This window comes from Festucalex cinctus, chromosome 14, assembly GCF_051991245.1.
Source record: "Festucalex cinctus isolate MCC-2025b chromosome 14, RoL_Fcin_1.0, whole genome shotgun sequence".
In the NCBI taxonomy this organism is placed as follows: domain Eukaryota; kingdom Metazoa; phylum Chordata; class Actinopteri; order Syngnathiformes; family Syngnathidae; genus Festucalex; species Festucalex cinctus.
In genome coordinates, this window is record NC_135424.1 from 22,674,541 (window position 1) to 22,691,924 (window position 17,384).

The 17,384-nt window shown below is 39.8% G+C and overlaps 1 protein-coding gene across 8 annotated transcripts in view; it reads left to right on the forward strand.

The window, feature by feature from the left end:
- Positions 1–17,384, forward strand: part of hspa12a (heat shock protein 12A) — a 65,279-nt gene that overhangs the window by 29,335 nt on the left and 18,560 nt on the right. For 2 of the 8 annotated variants that reach the window (XM_077494856.1, XM_077494858.1), the window contains 7 exons: positions 351–478; positions 1,517–1,703; positions 2,954–3,058; positions 5,422–5,538; positions 13,158–13,329; positions 13,653–13,667; positions 17,172–17,264. In XM_077494856.1, coding sequence (XP_077350982.1) covers positions 351–478; positions 1,517–1,703; positions 2,954–3,058; positions 5,422–5,538; positions 13,158–13,329; positions 13,653–13,667; positions 17,172–17,264 — 817 coding nt within the window. The remainder of the gene's footprint in view (positions 1–350; positions 479–1,516; positions 1,704–2,953; positions 3,059–5,421; positions 5,539–13,157; positions 13,330–13,652; positions 13,668–17,171; positions 17,265–17,384) is intronic. The other 6 variants (XM_077494860.1, XM_077494859.1, XM_077494863.1 and 3 more) reach the window with 6 other exon arrangements.

Genomic DNA, 17,384 nt, shown 5'->3' on the forward strand with positions numbered 1-17,384 from the left:
TTTTTGCCCAATATCATCTATTGAGATGTTAAACTTCCTCACATTTAAAAGGGTTCAAATCAAAGCTTGGATGATGTACTTACCTGCTAGTGGATTGGACTTTCCAGTGTGGTCTTTCAACATTTCCTGAATGTATTGGGTCAATACATACACTTACTTAGAAGTTGAATGTGCCAAAACTTCAAACTGGTTTTCTCAAAACAAGTCATTTCAACCTGGCGACACAGAAATTGCTGTAACGTCATCCATTTTTGAGCTACTTAATGCATGAATACTGTATCTCAATTTTCAATTTAAATTAATCATTGCACGTCATCCTTTGCATTAATGTCGGTGTTATGTTTGTGCAGCAGAATGACACAGACCAGGTTCCGTCAGGAATGGCCTTTGTGGTGGTGGTGGCAATTGACTTTGGCACAACATCAAGCGGCTATGCTTATGCATTCACAAAGGAGCCGGAATGCATTCACACCATGAGGTATGTCATATTTTTATGTACAGTAGTAGTTGAGCTTGGAGTTAGACATTATCAAGGATATAGCTCATTTTTCAAAGGAGGATTGAGGACAAGGGAATTATAGTACTCTTAATAGTATAATTAATTAATTATTAATTAGTTAAATTAGTAGTATACTTAATGCTAATTATTTGAATAAAATGATGGAATATAATTGTGAGAGTGTTGACCAGAGCCCCCCAAACGCACTCCTATTAAAGCTGTGGGCCTCAGTGCCTGGCTCCATAGGCGCTTAATGGCTTTTATTTCAACACTAGCTGACAGGTGTTTAAGTTGCAACTCATAATGGTTCTTCACATTCTTGGCATTACTCTCAGCAATGGGTTTTGCTTCTAAAGAGCAAAATTACATAGTAAGGTGAACTGATTAACAAATAAAATTAATAATGCTGTGATTTCAGCGTTCTAGTCACATTGCTGTGGTCATCTCAAATCTCCAGCAGATAAATTCTTCATAATTCCCTAGCAAACAGTAGGAGGGACATATCTCAGGTGTGTGGCAGTCTCCAAGCTGAGGGTTGTGAGTTTGTTCCTCAACCCTTGAATGCTCATTTATAGTAGGAAAGGTCTTGTGTTTTAAGGAGAATTGGACATTAATCCAAGAAATTATCATTTAACTGGCTAATCCTTTCAAAGGACTAATACAGAAAATGTTATAGTTGCAGAGGTGGGCACCTCAGTCAATCATCAATTCCCATCGATGACAATACCAACCTTTCGCTAAGTGCTTCCGCATTTTCGGTAAACGCTTTATGACACAAAGCCTTGCAAAAATACACAGAATGAGAAGGACTGTCTGTACTCACCCTGATTGACGGTTGTAAACCTGCAGCAGTTGCTACTCTCCGTGTATTTTTTTTTTTTTAGGCTTTGCGTCACTGTGCACTCACCGAAAGGTGAGCTCGTCATTGACGGGAATTGACGATTGACGGAAGTGCCCATCTCCCATCTCTATACAGTATATTCATGGCACTTCTATGTTATTTCCTAATTTCCCCAGACGTTGGGAGGGTGGTGATCCTGGAGTATCCAACCAGAAGACACCAACCACAATCTTGCTGACCCCAGATAGAAAATTTCACAGTTTTGGCTATGCAGCACGTGACTTTTATCATGACCTTGACCCCAGTGAGTCGAAGCACTGGCTCTACCTGGAGAAATTCAAAATGAAGCTCCATACCACAGCGGTAAGAATCATGCTGAAATTCTCATATAATTGGTACCAGGATAAGCATCGTAATGTCCATCCGTCCTTCCATCCATTTTCTTGACCGCTTATTCCTCACAAGGGTCGCGGGGGGTGCTGGCGCCTATCTCAGCTGGCTCTGGGCAGTAGGCGGGGGACACCCTGGACTGGTTGCCAACCAATCGCAGGGCACACAGAGACGAACAACCATCCACACTCACACGCACACCTAGGGACAATTCGGAGCGCCCAATTAACCTGCCATGCATGTCTTTGGAATGTGGGAGGAGACCGGAGTACCCGGAGAAGACCCACGCGGGCACGGGGAGAACATGCAAACTCCACCCAGGAAGGTCCGAGCCTGGACTCGAACCGGAGACCTCAGAACTGGGAAGCGGACGTGCTAACCACTCGACTACCGTGCCGCCCGAATCATAATGTATCTATTTTAAATAAATAACAGTCCTAGTATCATCTATCAATTCTGTTCACCACCGTCCTAAACAGATGTATATGTACATGTATGTATGTATATGTAGATGTACAGATGTGTTCCTGCTCCTGTTACTATCCGATTGGTCGAATGTACCTCCCATCACCCGCTTTAAACAAATACTGTACTGTTGAAATGGTGCCAAAAGAGGGCGCTAGGCGTTCATATAATAAGTAAGTAGTATAAGATGATGGACGGTACATTCGTCCAATCAGAGTCGTCTGATTCCCCCTGCCCTCCCTCCACATACACACCACTTCCGGGAGGAAAATGTTGATGTGCTTTGTCATTTGTCAATTTGTTTTTAGGTTTTGTGTTTGTGTTTGTTTTTTTGCTATATATATTTTTTACATTTTTGTATGCCATTGTGCTTAAGTTTTTATTTTGGGGTTTTGGATTTGTGTTTGTGATTACATTTTGTTTTTGCTTCGTTATTTGTTTCTGTGTTTTTGATTTGTATATGTGATTACATTACCTTTTTTATTTTTGCTTAGTTTTTTTGTTTTTGTGTTTTTTTTGGTTTGTGTTTGTGATTACCTTTTTGTTTTATGATTTTTGATTTTCTAATGTGTTTCATTTTTGTTTCTGTGATTTTTTTTTTCTGTTTTTGCAGTTACTTTTTGTTTTGTTTTTTTACTTAGTTATATGCGGTTGTTATATTTGCTGTGTTGTTTCATGTTTATTGATTTCAGAGCCACCGTAGTTTTGTAATTTATGTAAAGCTACCCTAACCTCTGTGTCATCGTTTCCACAAACAGAATCTGTCCATCAACACGGATCTCCAGGCAGCCAATGGGAAGCGTGTGAAAGCTTTGGACATCTTTGCATATGCACTGGCTTTCTTTAAGGAGCAAGCCCTAAAAGTAATGTACCTGACTGATACATTGATGATAGGCATTACATATTCACATGAATTGCATACATTATTTGTCACGTAAACTGGGAATGCATGTTGGGAAAGGTATTGTGTTCATATATAAACAAAATCCCAAAACATAACAATTATACCTAAGAAAAGAAAATGACTTTGAGTTCACAAAATCTGCAGGTTCATTTCCCATCTCAATTATGCACTCACAATTCTCGGTTCTGTTTGTATGTGTTGACTCATAAAAAACAATTACAGTATGTCTTCTATAGGTAGGTCAAAAGTGAAAGTATATGTTCACAGTTATGTTATTGTATTGTTATTAGTGCTGTCAAACGATTAAAAATCTGATTAAATTCACTGCCTTTGACAAGTATACTTGTCAATTGTATTTTTTAGAGCGGTGCTAAATGGGGGCGAATCTGAGCATGCTCCACTGTAAATATCAAACTTGGAAACAACTTTACTGATGCCCAACCACCGGTAGATGACATCATTGCCCCATTTTATAGGAAATAAACACAGTTTCAGAGTCCATGGGAGAAATGGCTGTATTTTGGCAAACCTACATTTTTCTGCTGTCAATTATAAAAGAACGGGACGGCACAAAAAGTAGGGAGTCTATTCTGTTATTTGGTAGATTCGGTTTATATATAATTATTGAATGTAATATCACGTGAGTATTGGAAATGTAAAAATTTTCTATAATGACTGGCAGTGAATGAGTTAATCTGGATTAATCAAAATTTAAAAGTGTGATTAATCAGATAAATTACTTGCATAATATAAAATACAAAATACCGTAATATTTTGACATTAATGCATTTTATTATCTGAATGTCATTTGCAAACATTGATTAAATGCATGTACGCAATTGCATGCATGCGTGTATTGCTCAAAACGTAACAGCATCATATCAATTGGGTGCAATACAGCAATTATTAATTAATTAAACGCAAATTACTTTTGTTTTATCTAAAGTCCCATCGGGGTGTTTTTTTAAAGCGAAATTTACCACCGAGCACACCAACTGGAGTCACCCCGCTCATTTTGGAACAACAGGCGTAGGAAATGCCGTGCATTGAACTAATCACTGACCTGCGCAGGCTTCAATGTAACCATCCGCGATTACGTTCAAGGCTCAAGTGCGGTAAAAAAAAATAGTGCGATTAATATGCGTTAATATGTGATTAATGCGACATTTTTCTGTGATTAATTAATCTATTAACGCTTTAACTTTGACAGCCCTAATTGTTATTTAAATTATTCTTATTATATTGTTGTTCTGTCTATGCCAGTGGTATATAATGGCAAGCATAACAAATAAATGCCCTTCAACTGGATGGCAAAAGGTAAAATTAATATTTGTATCCACCTGTTGCCATTCATCCAATAAAATAAGTCATGGCCCCCTTCAAATACAATATATCAACTTTGTGTTCAACTAAGCCCAGATTTCACAGAGTAAATAATTACATTTCTAACTAAACTAAGACAATATAATTATATCAGTATGCATATTTTTTTTATTTGGGTTTGATGGTTTTCAGCAAGGATTTTTATATGTTAAACTCTGTGCCTTGGCTCCACAGGTTGGAAAACACTGATCTAATCATGACTCTTCTAAATTAAAACTCAAGTTATAAAATAAGTCATATATGATGACATGGACTAAGATGTCATAATTCATATCCAAAAGGGGTAGACGAGTGGTTATTATGCACATTATGTGACTGAGCTCAGCTCACAATGTAGTCTTCATTTATTCATTCATGGGACAAGAATACACAAAATTGTCAGCTTTTTGACTCGAAACATCACCACAATGGATTTGAAATTAAACGATTTACTTAATCTGCAGACTTTTAACTATAATTTGAGTGTGTTTACATTCAAGTTAGGAAAACACTATAGGAATTAGAACAATGTGTGTATGCCTTCCTGGTTTGAACAATGGGGCTGGCTAGCTGCATGCTAGCATCGCATAGCCTTGGGTTCAACCAAGTTTCTGTGATAATCAAAACACCTCAGTCACGAACATTGCAATTACCCTGAGTAGTATTTCCCTGTTGTCATTTTTATGTACCAGAGATCTTGAATTGGCTATATACTGTATAGTCTAGTGGTAGCATGACTGTGACACTGGCATCATTATCAACTGGAGATGCCTCCTAGGCAGACCACGCCCCGCTGTTATATGATTGGCTACTGTATTGCTGGAAGGATACGACACACGTTCTGTTCCGTAAAACCTTGGATGCCACCATCTTTCAAAAAACATTATACCCCAATTCATACATACACACAAACTTTCAGTACATGCAGCACTCAGGGTGTATTTGTTTTTCATCTTGCAGGAGCTGAGTGATCAGACAGGTGGCGAGTTTGACAATAATGATGTTAGATGGGTCATCACGGTTCCTGCCATCTGGAAAATGCCTGCAAAGCAATTCATGAGGGAAGCTGCTTATAAGGTGGGCTTTGGGGCTCCAACTGCTATTCTTACACACAGTATCATATTATTTATATACTGCACATCAGGGTGTCAAACTCATGTTAGCTCAGGGGCCGCATGGAGGAAAATATATTACCAAGTGAGTCGCATCGGGAAAATAACGGTATAAAACTTAAAAGCGAGTGCAGTCATTTATATGCAGATTTTCGCTATTTGTGGGCCAGCCCTAAATTACGGAGCTCAACTGTAATCATATTGTTCCGAAAAATAACACAGACGCAAATGGAACGCGGCAACATTTTGCCTGTGTAAGTTCAGGACGTGTTAAATCTACCTGTTTTGCATATAGTATACTGTTCACAGAATGCATTGCGTGGCGCAGTTAACTCATTCACTCACCCCCAGCACATTTTTCGCGGTTTTACTGGATTTTGACTGATTTTGCAAGGGCCACATAATATTGTGTTCTATTGTTATAAAAACATGGAACCTACCAAAACAAAAGATGAGTCTCTTCTTTCATCAGGAAAAAAAAGGTATATTTCTATCTGTTTCCATTTTGCAGCAATTGGCATTAGAATCTAGTAAAGTTTCATCAGTATTCACAAATCTGTTTAAAACAGTGGGGGAAAAGAGCTTTTTGTAACATGGCCCAGGTTGATCTCTTATACTCTGCTGCCACCTACTAGCCGGTTTTGTAATAACTACCATTGCCTGACGCAATCTCTTCAGTTCAGAGGCTGCATCAAAGCCTCCTATATGCTCTAGCATAAAATATATATATATATATATATATATATATATATATATATATATATATATATATATATATATATATATATATATATATATATATCTTTGGGAGCATGGTAATATTTAAAATAGAACATATTTATAGGTTTTTGGGAGCAAATGCGTTAATGACGTTATAAGGACGCTAATCCTTGTCATAGCTATTTGTATTACCAGTAAGTGAATATGTGTCATATTTAACACGTTTATTTAAAAATAATAATAATAATAATAAATAATAATAATAATAATAATAATAATAATTAAACAAACTGTCACTTTTAAGTTGTGTGTAAAATAATGACATCCAGGATGATTCCTCCGTACAAGTTGCATTGCTCATCTGAGAACTGCTTGTGAAATTACAAATTTATATATTTGTTTATTTATTTTTTTAACTTTACAAAAGCATCCCGCGAGCCGGATTAAACTCCTTTGCGGGCCTGATCCGGCCCGCGGGCCGTATGTTTGACACCCCTGCTGTACATCAATGGTTAGTTATTCAAGACAGTATTGGACACAATCTACAAATATGTTGAATTTGAATTATGAATGTTACAGCAGAGGATTTCATATCATACTTGAGTACAAAAATGTCAGTGTTCATTCAAATCTGTAAATTCCCAGTAAGTGTGAATGCGAGTGCAAATGATTGATTTTTTGGGTGTGTGCGTGTCATCCTTGTGATTGAGAGGTGATCAGTCTTGTGAGTGAGCAGAGACTGGCTCATGATTCCCTAAAAGAACTTCCCATGGCTGAAATAAGAGCCTTCAATGGATCCTGTGCATCTGTGATGCAGAGCTGTGCTTAGCACAGTATGTCTTTGTCTCTTGCATGCACATTCTCACATAATGCACTGAATTAGACAAATACAAGTAGATTAGATACATAGAAAGCAATGCATACTCAAAATTCACACAGGAAAGAGTTGTGTTTAGTTCAGTGGTAAAACATGAACATATGCTGCAGCAAGCCCTCTGAGCAGGTGACCCCTATTCAATTCCCATGCCAAACGGTCCTTTCCTGCATATCGTTCCCTTTCTCTCTCCCGTTTCCTGTCTACTCTCCAACGGTCCTATCAATTGAAACATGCAGAAAGGCCGTAGTCCAGATTTGAACCCATCACTTCCAAGGCGGATGTCTGAACCAGTCAGCTAGCTGCTGTGCCACATTTTTTGTGAAGTCACATTTTTCGTGAAAAAAAAATAAATACAAATAGTACTATCAATAATATACACTGCAGAATACACAGCAAAATTGCCAATGTTAGATTAACACAAATTGTTAAATCTAACACTAGCCAAGTGTTTGTGTCCACATCACTGAGTGTAAATCTGAAACTTTTCAGTGTTAAATTTTTCAACAACCAGTGTAACTCCAACACTGTATAGTGTTTAAAAATAATAATAATAAAGGATTCTGCACTGGTGTCAGTGTTAAACATTTAATTCTGCCAAACTACACTTACTCTTGTGTTGAAACACGTATTGCACTGGTGTCAGTGTTAAAATGTAACTCAAACTACACTTTACTCTGGTAAAAGGTACTTCATTTATATGGAGTTTTTAAAGCCCTCAAAGCGCTTTACATTTTGACTATTGAGCATCAGGAGCAGCTGTGGATTCAGAATCTTGCTCAAGGATACTTTGACATAGTCACTCTGGCCTCGGATCGAACCCGAGCTCTCACGGTTGTGAGACGACCACTTTTCCACTGAATCACGCCGGACCAACAACATCAACAACAACAATTGGATGCATTGCTATTGAAATGTAGACTGCACTGGAAACTTGGAAAGTTTCTTTTTCACCGGAAATGACGGTGTGGTCAACACCCAACATCCACCCCAACACTCTAGTAAATTTACCCTGACAGTGTAACTTTTTATCCTATCAGTGTTCAAATAACACTGCTTACTGCATATTTGATCCAACACTGGAATTTTAACACTGACTGATTTGGTATGTACAATTCACTAATTTATTAGATTAAATGAATTTAAAAAAATAGAAGAAATTATTAAAGGTCCTCTGAAATGAAATGTTCACTTTTTTAGATTTTCAATCATAAATATGACTTACCATAGCCTGACTAAAGCCTGGTCTACATGGCAGGAGAATTGGTGCGATTTTAGCCCCGAATTTCCCCTCCGGACAATCGTAAGTACACGCCAAGACGCAAGCGATAATCTTCACAGATAATCCTGCCGTGTGTATTGTCACCACACACGGCACCTCCCGATATCGGCGCTCGGAAGGACCCTCGACTTGAAATCGGGCATATCCAACATGTTGGATTTTTTTGGCCCGATTTCGCTCCGCGCAGCAGATTGACAGTGACGTGCAGCCAATCAGAAAGCGAGCCAGCGAGGAAGCCGGTGGGGAATCCAAAATCAAAACAGTCATGACGCAGCAGAAAGTCTGTGCTCGCGCTATTACGATCTTTTTAGTTTTTTAATTATTTGTATTATTATTATTATTATTATTATTATTATTATTATTAATATTTTTTCATACACGTACACACATTCTCCACAAATAAACGTGGTCTCCGGGTGGGACGCCAACCCGCGCCGCCAACCCGTGCCGCCAGCACCGCGCCGAGGGCAAGCGATGTCTCGCCAGTGCCCATTTACACTCCTTTAAACAACACCTTTTCTTTTTATGCCGCTTTTTCGGCTGAAAACCAGGATCGACTCATGTTGACGACTCGGAAGCCACGTTTAATCTTGAGAGGTTTTGCGAGACTTCCCGTCACATTCTTGAATGAACTCGGCTCGTGTGGAGTGTGTTGATTGTGCAGTGTGGCCGCACACCACGCACGGTACGTTCAAAACTGGAACTCCCGTGATTTTTTCTCTACACGTGTGGTGTCTGTCAAAGATTGGAAATCGGCCGACAATTTTAAAATCTTGCCATGTGAACCAGGCTTAAGTCCCCAAAGCTGTGAGATAAACGACCCATGTTTCCCTTTCCTATGAGCGTTTGTATCAAAGTAGCTCAAACAGAACTCTCAAATGGGCTGTTACAGCAGATCGGTTTTATACGTCACTAACCCCACTTTTTTCGTTTTTACACGTCACTAGCTCAGCGTGAACCCCACCCTCACAATTTTCAACCTCTTCCCCCCACCGGAGATTTCCAACCCACGAACAAACAGCAGCAGCAGGAGGACAGCATGGCAGCAAAACAACCCCATAGGAACTGCTCTGAACCAGAGTGTACAGAGGACAAAAACATTTTTCTAATGCCACAGAAAGGCATATTTATGCATTAAATATGCCCAAGCAACTCCCAAAACGTGTGTCAGTTAGTGGGGTGACAGATTTCACGGCCCTGGATCTCCGGCCCGGAGGGTCATGGAGGGCCGGCACTCACACCGTTGGAAATCCGAGGTTGAGCCGGTTCAGGGGATGTGCTCGTTTTCCCCATCGGACCTCTGGTTCGACCTGTAGGGGGGTGTCAATCCCAGTAGCTGTACCCGGAAAATATGCATTGTGAGGCGGGTTAGCAGCCCTGACAGTTTGTGGCAAACATTTAACTGACGACTGCTTCAAGAATTTGGGACAATACAAACGTGGATTAGCAGAACATCTTTCACTTACCCCGGGATCGGTACATATTATTACCTACTATTGAAACTAAAGCATGCAAAAGCATGCACCAATATTCCTTCAGGAGTAGATGTGAAGACTCCGTTTGTGAACAGGAGCGCACGGAAAAGATGAGACTTGGCCACGCCCAACTCATTTTGTAGTCAAAAACACACGAAAGTCTGGCGAGCCATGGCCACACCCACCAAATTCCGCTTGTTTGATGCTAGGCTAACAGTAGACCTACCTGGAGATTGCAACTCCACAACAAGGTACAATTTCGTGAACATTTCTTTTGATACAGTATCAGGGCATCCAGAGGATGGTGTCATTGTTGCAAATCTCATTTCAGGGGATCTTTAAAAAAAAATAAAAAAATAAAAAATAGGTGGTTTTATTTTATTTACTTATTGCACCTCATCTACGAATGAACTGCTCATCTGTTTGTTTCAAGAATCTAAGGTGGCTCTTGAGCTCAAACGTTAGCCAACCCCTGCGATTAAGGAGAAATGAAAATGGACCAAGCTTGTCCCTGCGGACCACTAATGCGGGTCACTTGGGTGTGGCTGTCTGCAGCGTGAAATGAGGCAGCAGGCATGGAACAGAAGAGAATGAAAGTACAGTGTTCGATGGATTGTGATAGAGGATCAAGGACAGAAATTCAATCAGGGGTGGGGTAGCATTCCTTGCCTAGTTTATTTTATGGAACAATGCGTAAATAGCTTTATTGTTTTCTTTTAAGATGAGATGATAAAAGCAAGTTTCACACCAGAGTATTAAGCACAGTTTGTGGTGGTTATGTGTTGAAGGTTGATCAAATAAAGGTATCGGAGAGCAGTTAATGTTGAAACATATTCAACTACTTCCACATACACTATATTGATAAAGTATTCAATTTTGGGATTAAGTCAAGCCGAGATTGTGTGTCAAGCCCTATTTAATTTCGCAAGTATCACATACTCTTCTGGATAACTGGGCTAACATTCCCTATGTGCCAAAATCGTTCTAGAGTCTATTATGAGAAGAAGTAGAACTACAAAGACTTTTGTAACTCATGGTAGTGGTAAATGCATCCACGTGGTTGCATTTGAGAAACACTGACATAATGATTGTAGCATGTTTGTTTACTGTTAAAATGGGAATTAATAGAAATAAGATGTGGCGCATTATTCTACAACTGGCCATATCATCCTAATACTGCAGTACATCATCATGACACATTGAAATGCCTCATCATTGTTATGGTGATATGAATGAGCATACTGCTTTATAGTTCAGATCGTTACAGATGACTTCAACAATCGACTGCACTGCAGTTCATCGGCAAGTACTCTCTAGTCAGTCTTTGTATTTTGGGATACTCATTGAACCAATACACTACAGTATGCCGGCCTTCCTTTTGTTTTGATTGCAGTACATGTTTCCTGTGTGTATGTGTGCTAAAACAGGCGTAAAAAGGAAGTGCACTGTGGATGATTTCATGAGTGCAGACACAGGAAGAAGGAGGGGGGGCTTTTAGCTCTTATCAGCCGTGTGTCTGGAGGCAGGGATGGAGGGGTGAGCTGACAGTGGAGAGAAAATGAGCAGTGGTTGGGTTGGGCATCTGCAGTGACTCAGCGTTGGCACAGAGCTTCGGTCATAGAGGACAGAGGGAGGGATCCACAACTCGGCATCTCTCCTGGGGCCATGACGTAATCTACAGATCCAAAGCCCCTTCTTTTATAATCTACTGAACCCATTTTATTCTCACCACCTCAGACATACAGTAAAAGCTAATCATTTTACCCTGTGGATTCTTTGAAACAGTTGTGTAGTTTCCTTTTTAGATATAACTTATCAGGTTCTATTTATCCGTTAATAGAAACGTATACAGTACTGTACATGCTTTCTTATTATTGATCTAATACAGTTTAATCTTTGGTTGATTGTGATGTTAGATAGGCATGTTCAAGAAACATTTGTGCTTTGTGCTATTGGCTTCAATTGTCTCATTTTTTTTAGGTTATTGTCACAACCATGGAGAAGATTGTTTATGAAAATCAGTGTTACTCGAATTAGATCAATGTGATTAGTTTATCACTTTGACACTTTGTTTTATGTGTGTACCTAATTAGGTGGATGTGTGTTTAAAAAAATTAATTCAGATTGATATGTTTTGTTTTGTTTTTTATATTATATATATATATATATTATAAAAATTAGTGTTGTTACTAGGGGTGTTAAAAAAAATCGATTCGGCGATATATCGCGATACTACATCGCGCGATTCTCGAATCGATTCAATAATCGGCAGAATCGATTTTTTTAAGATTTTTTTTTTTTTTTTTTTTTTTAGGATTCACACCTTGAGCATGGAAGAATGTTATATGAACGGCACATTAAGCCTTAATATTTTTATTTTAATGCTGTTCAAATGTGAAACAGATTGCAAACTGTTTGTGTACAGTGGCTCACGGTTATAAGCCTCAAGTTTTAGATAAATATATTCATACAAATCTTACAGTGTACATGTACAAATTTACTGATAGTATTTTCTAAATTTGAATGGAAAAAAATCGCAACAATCGACTTATAAATTCGTATCGGGATTAATCGGTATCGAATCGTGACCATTCGTATCGGGATTAATCGGTATCGAATCGAATCGTGACCTGTGAATCGTGATACGAATCGAATCGTCAGGTACTAGGCAATTCACACCCCTAGTTGTTACGATACCGATACTGGTGTCGGCAGAGGCGCCGATACTGCATTAAAACAGTGTTATCAGTATCGGTGAGTACTCTTAAGTAACATGCCGATACCGTTAATTCCAACGCTAATATAGGATTTTGGATGCAGCATCTTGATCACTGATATGTGACATGTTCACTTCATGCTGATCTAAGATATCCTATTGGCCCTTGAATGCTTTGAACTAATAGCAGGACAGCTTAACTCTTTGACTGCCCAAGACGTTTCATGATGATTAGTAAAATTCCAATGAATGGAATGCGATCTTTCATTTCGTAGCCACATTGTATATGTAGTAATGGCAAACAATATTCTTTTTGCCTTGAAAGATGAGTTAAAATGCTCAAAAGCGGCTGGCACTGTGGATTTTTTTGTTTTGTTTTTATAACGCCTGGCAGTCAAAAGTATCGATATGATATCGGTATCGGCCGATACTGCAAAGCTGGGTATCGGAATCGGGGGCCAAAAAACAGTATCGGAAAAACACTAATAAAAATGTTCTCTCCTTTTCCTTTGTGTAGTCTGGTCTGGTGTCCCGTGACAACCCGGAGCAACTTATCATTGCTCTGGAACCTGAGGCAGCATCAATCTACTGCCGTAAGCTCCGCCTCCACCAGATGGTGGACTTGAGCAACCAGACCACTCAGAATGGCTTCAGTCCCACAGACAATGTTGGAAGTACAATGACCCAAGGTACTTCCCATTAAACAGTAACGTAAGATCGTAAAGACACAGCCTGTATCTCACTGCTAGGGTGCACGAGTGTTGCATTTTCGGCAGACTTCTTTCAGTGTTGCAAAACATAGAAATGACACTTGCCAGACACCATCAAATCCTCTTTTCTCTTTATAGTCTGTGCGGCGAGTGTCTGTGCAACTTTGAACAAAGCCTACAAAAAAGTAACACTCGCTACGTGCGCGCACATTCGCAGTGAGATGCGGGCTCTACTGTGACTTTGTACATGTTTTTTTTTCATCAAAAATGTCTTTTTCTGCTGTATGTTGATTCTTCTGTAGCTTCTCCAGGCCATGGTAAACAAACCTTTATTTTAAATTCAGACAGTTGCATGCCAGCCAAATAAGTACATATTTTGTTTCCACATCCCATATCACATTTTAATTATTTTTTCCCCAAATGTCTGCCCAGTTCAGTTCTTTGTTTAGTTACAAGTGAGGGGTTATTTGGCAATATTAATGAAATTGAGGGACTGGAAAATAGAGACAATGTGGTTTATTGTTTGATTATACTAGATGGCTGCACAGAATGTTTTCAGCTGACCCTCATTTTCATCTGAATCAGTCTGCAGCTGTAAATGGGTAGAATCTTTAAAAAAGGAACATTTATTTATGAGCAAATGTTAGATTAGAATGCATGAAGTTAGAACGCATGTTGCCTTATCATGGGCTTTACATTTTTTACTTACATTATTAAAGGCACCAAACACAAGATTCCGAGTTTTTGCAGATTTGCGACCCCTCTGGCGAAAAGCGGAATTGAAACCAGCGATGTGCACGTGCCCAGAGTGCCGAGAAGTTAATTAGTGGTAGTTTTATTGTGCATTGCTCATCAGAAATAGACCATATCGCATTTTCGTGACGAGGTCAAGCTGTGTATCCTGTTTCATCCTCTTAGATCTTTCCATTTACTCCAATAACGCTGCTCCAATATTGATCCATGTCCTCCCGCGACACTTGTGGGGACAACTCCCATTTCATGTCGGCAAAGTTTCGGCGAACAAACAAAACAAAAGGAGCCACCGGGAGACGGAGGGTCGCACTGCATCCATCCATCCATTTTCTTGACCGCTTATTCCTCACAAGGGTCGCAGGGGCTGCTGGCGCCTATCTCAGCTGGCTCTGGGCAGTAGGCGGGGGACACCCTGGACTGGTTGCCAACCAATCGCAGGGCACACAGAGACGAACAACCATCCACACTCACACGCACACCTAGGGACAATTCGGAGCGCCCAATTAACCTGCCATGCATGTCTTTGGAATGTGGGAGGAGACCGGAGTACCCGGAGAAGACCCACGCGGGCACGGGGAGAACATGCAAACTCCACCCAGGAAGGTCTGAGCCTGGCCTCGAACCGGAGACCTCAGAACTGGGAAGCTGACGTGCTAACCACTCGACTACCGTGCCGCCGGGGTCGCACTGCAGTCTTGGTTTATTATTATTTTGACAGACTTATTCCCAAACACTTCTGCCTTCCCAGCGCGTCCAATGGACCGAGAGCGAGAGAGAGATGCTCAGAGAGAAACCTGTACTTTTGATCCCGAATCCCTCATCATTATATGACTACAGCAAAATAGGCGCAACAACCACTGTGCCACAGTAGTGCCTCCTGTCCATTATAAAAATTTTAAAGCATGTGTGGATGAAAAATAGGGTTATTTTAACACTCCAGATTGCATCATGCCCCTTTAATCATTGAATGAGGCAAATTGTGTGTTTAGTTGTAAAAAGAAATTGTAATCACTTGACAGCACTAATTATGAATATATCCTTCCAATGCATACTGTAGACCCTTTTGCCTCAAACTGGAAAATTGTGCTTGTATTGCTTCTGTTAGATTAGGGCTCTTGATGACAAGATCGATGATTTGAGCTAGGCCGTTGTTATTCGATATAAGAACCAGTGGAAGTTCCCACCCAGAACTTTACACTTCTAAAGCACTCACTGACATTGCTCAGGTACGTTCATTTACAATGTAAGTGTCCAGAAGGATGTTGGACCTGGAATCAACGACTGAGAGGGGCGGGGCTTTTGCAAAAGGTCAATTGCTTAGTTGCATGACGTATGCTTCTCACCTCACAAAGACAGACAGACAGACACACATTGACATAGACAGATCATATGTCCCCCACTCCCCACATACACTCAAATATTTTTTTTTTCATCAGATCTTCACGATTCACGTAGGTCACATATTTTGATTCCTAAACGGTGTTTCGCCGAAAGGTGTGTAATATTCAGGCCTGATGATGTTTGCCAACGCAGCACCTTTCAAATGAGCTTCCAGCAAAATTAGCTAAAAAGTACACCAGCAACTCGGCAAATTGCAACCTCTGTCCCCTCCCACACGTCATGAAGATTAAACTAATACGCGGCACCAACAAAATAAACATACCTATATATTCCAGCTGTCAGGACAGCTTTACTGTGACGAGGTGCGACAACAATAGTGCATGCAACTGTGCACATTTGACATTTTCGCCTGTCAAAAAGCGCAATCAGTGCACACCTGTTTTTTTGTTTTTGTTTTTTTTTTGTTTTTTTTCCTTAACCTTAGACTTAGACTTGACTTTATTGATCCCTTTGGGATGGCTCCCTCTGGGAAATTTTCATCTCTGTGAGCAGCGATTACTATTCTCGGGTCGTTTCGTCACTATGCGAACTGTGCACGACGGATTTGTTGCCCGAGTGGATGAATGCATTGGATGAAGCGACATATATAGCCCACACCTATGCCAAACAATTCACTAAACATTCAAAATGATTATGTATTGTAAATCAGCACCTAATGCTAATGTGTGCTAACGCTCTGCTTCCCTTTTGGCTTTGCCATGATAGTGCTACTATATAAGTCGCTTGAAAATGGCAGATCTCCACTCAGCCAGTTCTGTCAACTATGGGTGGCAAAATTGGGGTGGAGGGCGGTATTATGTAAATTAGACTCACTGTTAAATTACAAGCTGCCTAATTCAGAATTCAGATTTACTTTATTTAATTTCACACTTGATGAGCGGACAGGCACTCCAGTGACACAACTATTTGCATACAAGCAAAATGTTCACTCGTTTAAAAGGAGAAATATCTTGTAAGGCCAATGTAGTGGTTTGCATAGGCAGCTGGCAAGGGATGAATTCACGGTTAGACCACTATCATCCAGTGGTCAGACCAGAGTAAACATCACCTACCGGAAGTCGACCAGCATAGGTTACAGTCTCACAGGATATGCAGTATAGAAAATGGAGGGACTAATATTTTGTATAAACGTGTCTATTCAATGAATGTCTGTTTATTTCAGTATCTAATTTTCCTTTTATATATTTGCAATGTTAGCAACATAATATTTTTAGCACTGGAACATCAAGCTTTTCTATTTCTATACTGAACAAAAGTATTAATACAACAGTGTTATGCTTAAAGTATACCTGTACAATAATCATGCTGTTGAATCAGCATCTTGATATTTCACATCTGTGAGGTGGTTGGATTATCTCGGCAAAGGAGAAATGCTCACTAACACAGAATTTGGCAGATCTGTGTCTGAGAGAAATATGGCTTTTTTGCACATAGTCTTACTACATCTTGGAATCCAATTTATTAAAAAAATGGAGCAAAAACAATGTAGTTGTGTTTTTATTTTTGTTCAGTTATATTCAGTGTTTTGTTGTGTTCCTTTTGAATGAATGTATTGTATGCATATTTGACACCTCTTGCTTTTCACACTAAGTAAACAACACAGCTTCACAAAGCAGAGCTTTGCATTGCTGATCACACTCACTAAAACTCTCTTTCCTGTTAACAAGCAGCCAACAAGGAACATGTTCGGCGCAACCGGCAAAGTCGCACCTTCTTGGTGGAAAATGTCATAGGGGAGCTTTGGTCGGAGCTGGAAGAAGGTAGCGACTCTTTTTACCTGCTTATCATTCTTTTCCTTATGCTTCTGCTTGAGGTTAACTCTTGCTGTTTCCTCTGCTACATTATGACCTTAAACAGACATTTATTGAGTTACAATTTGT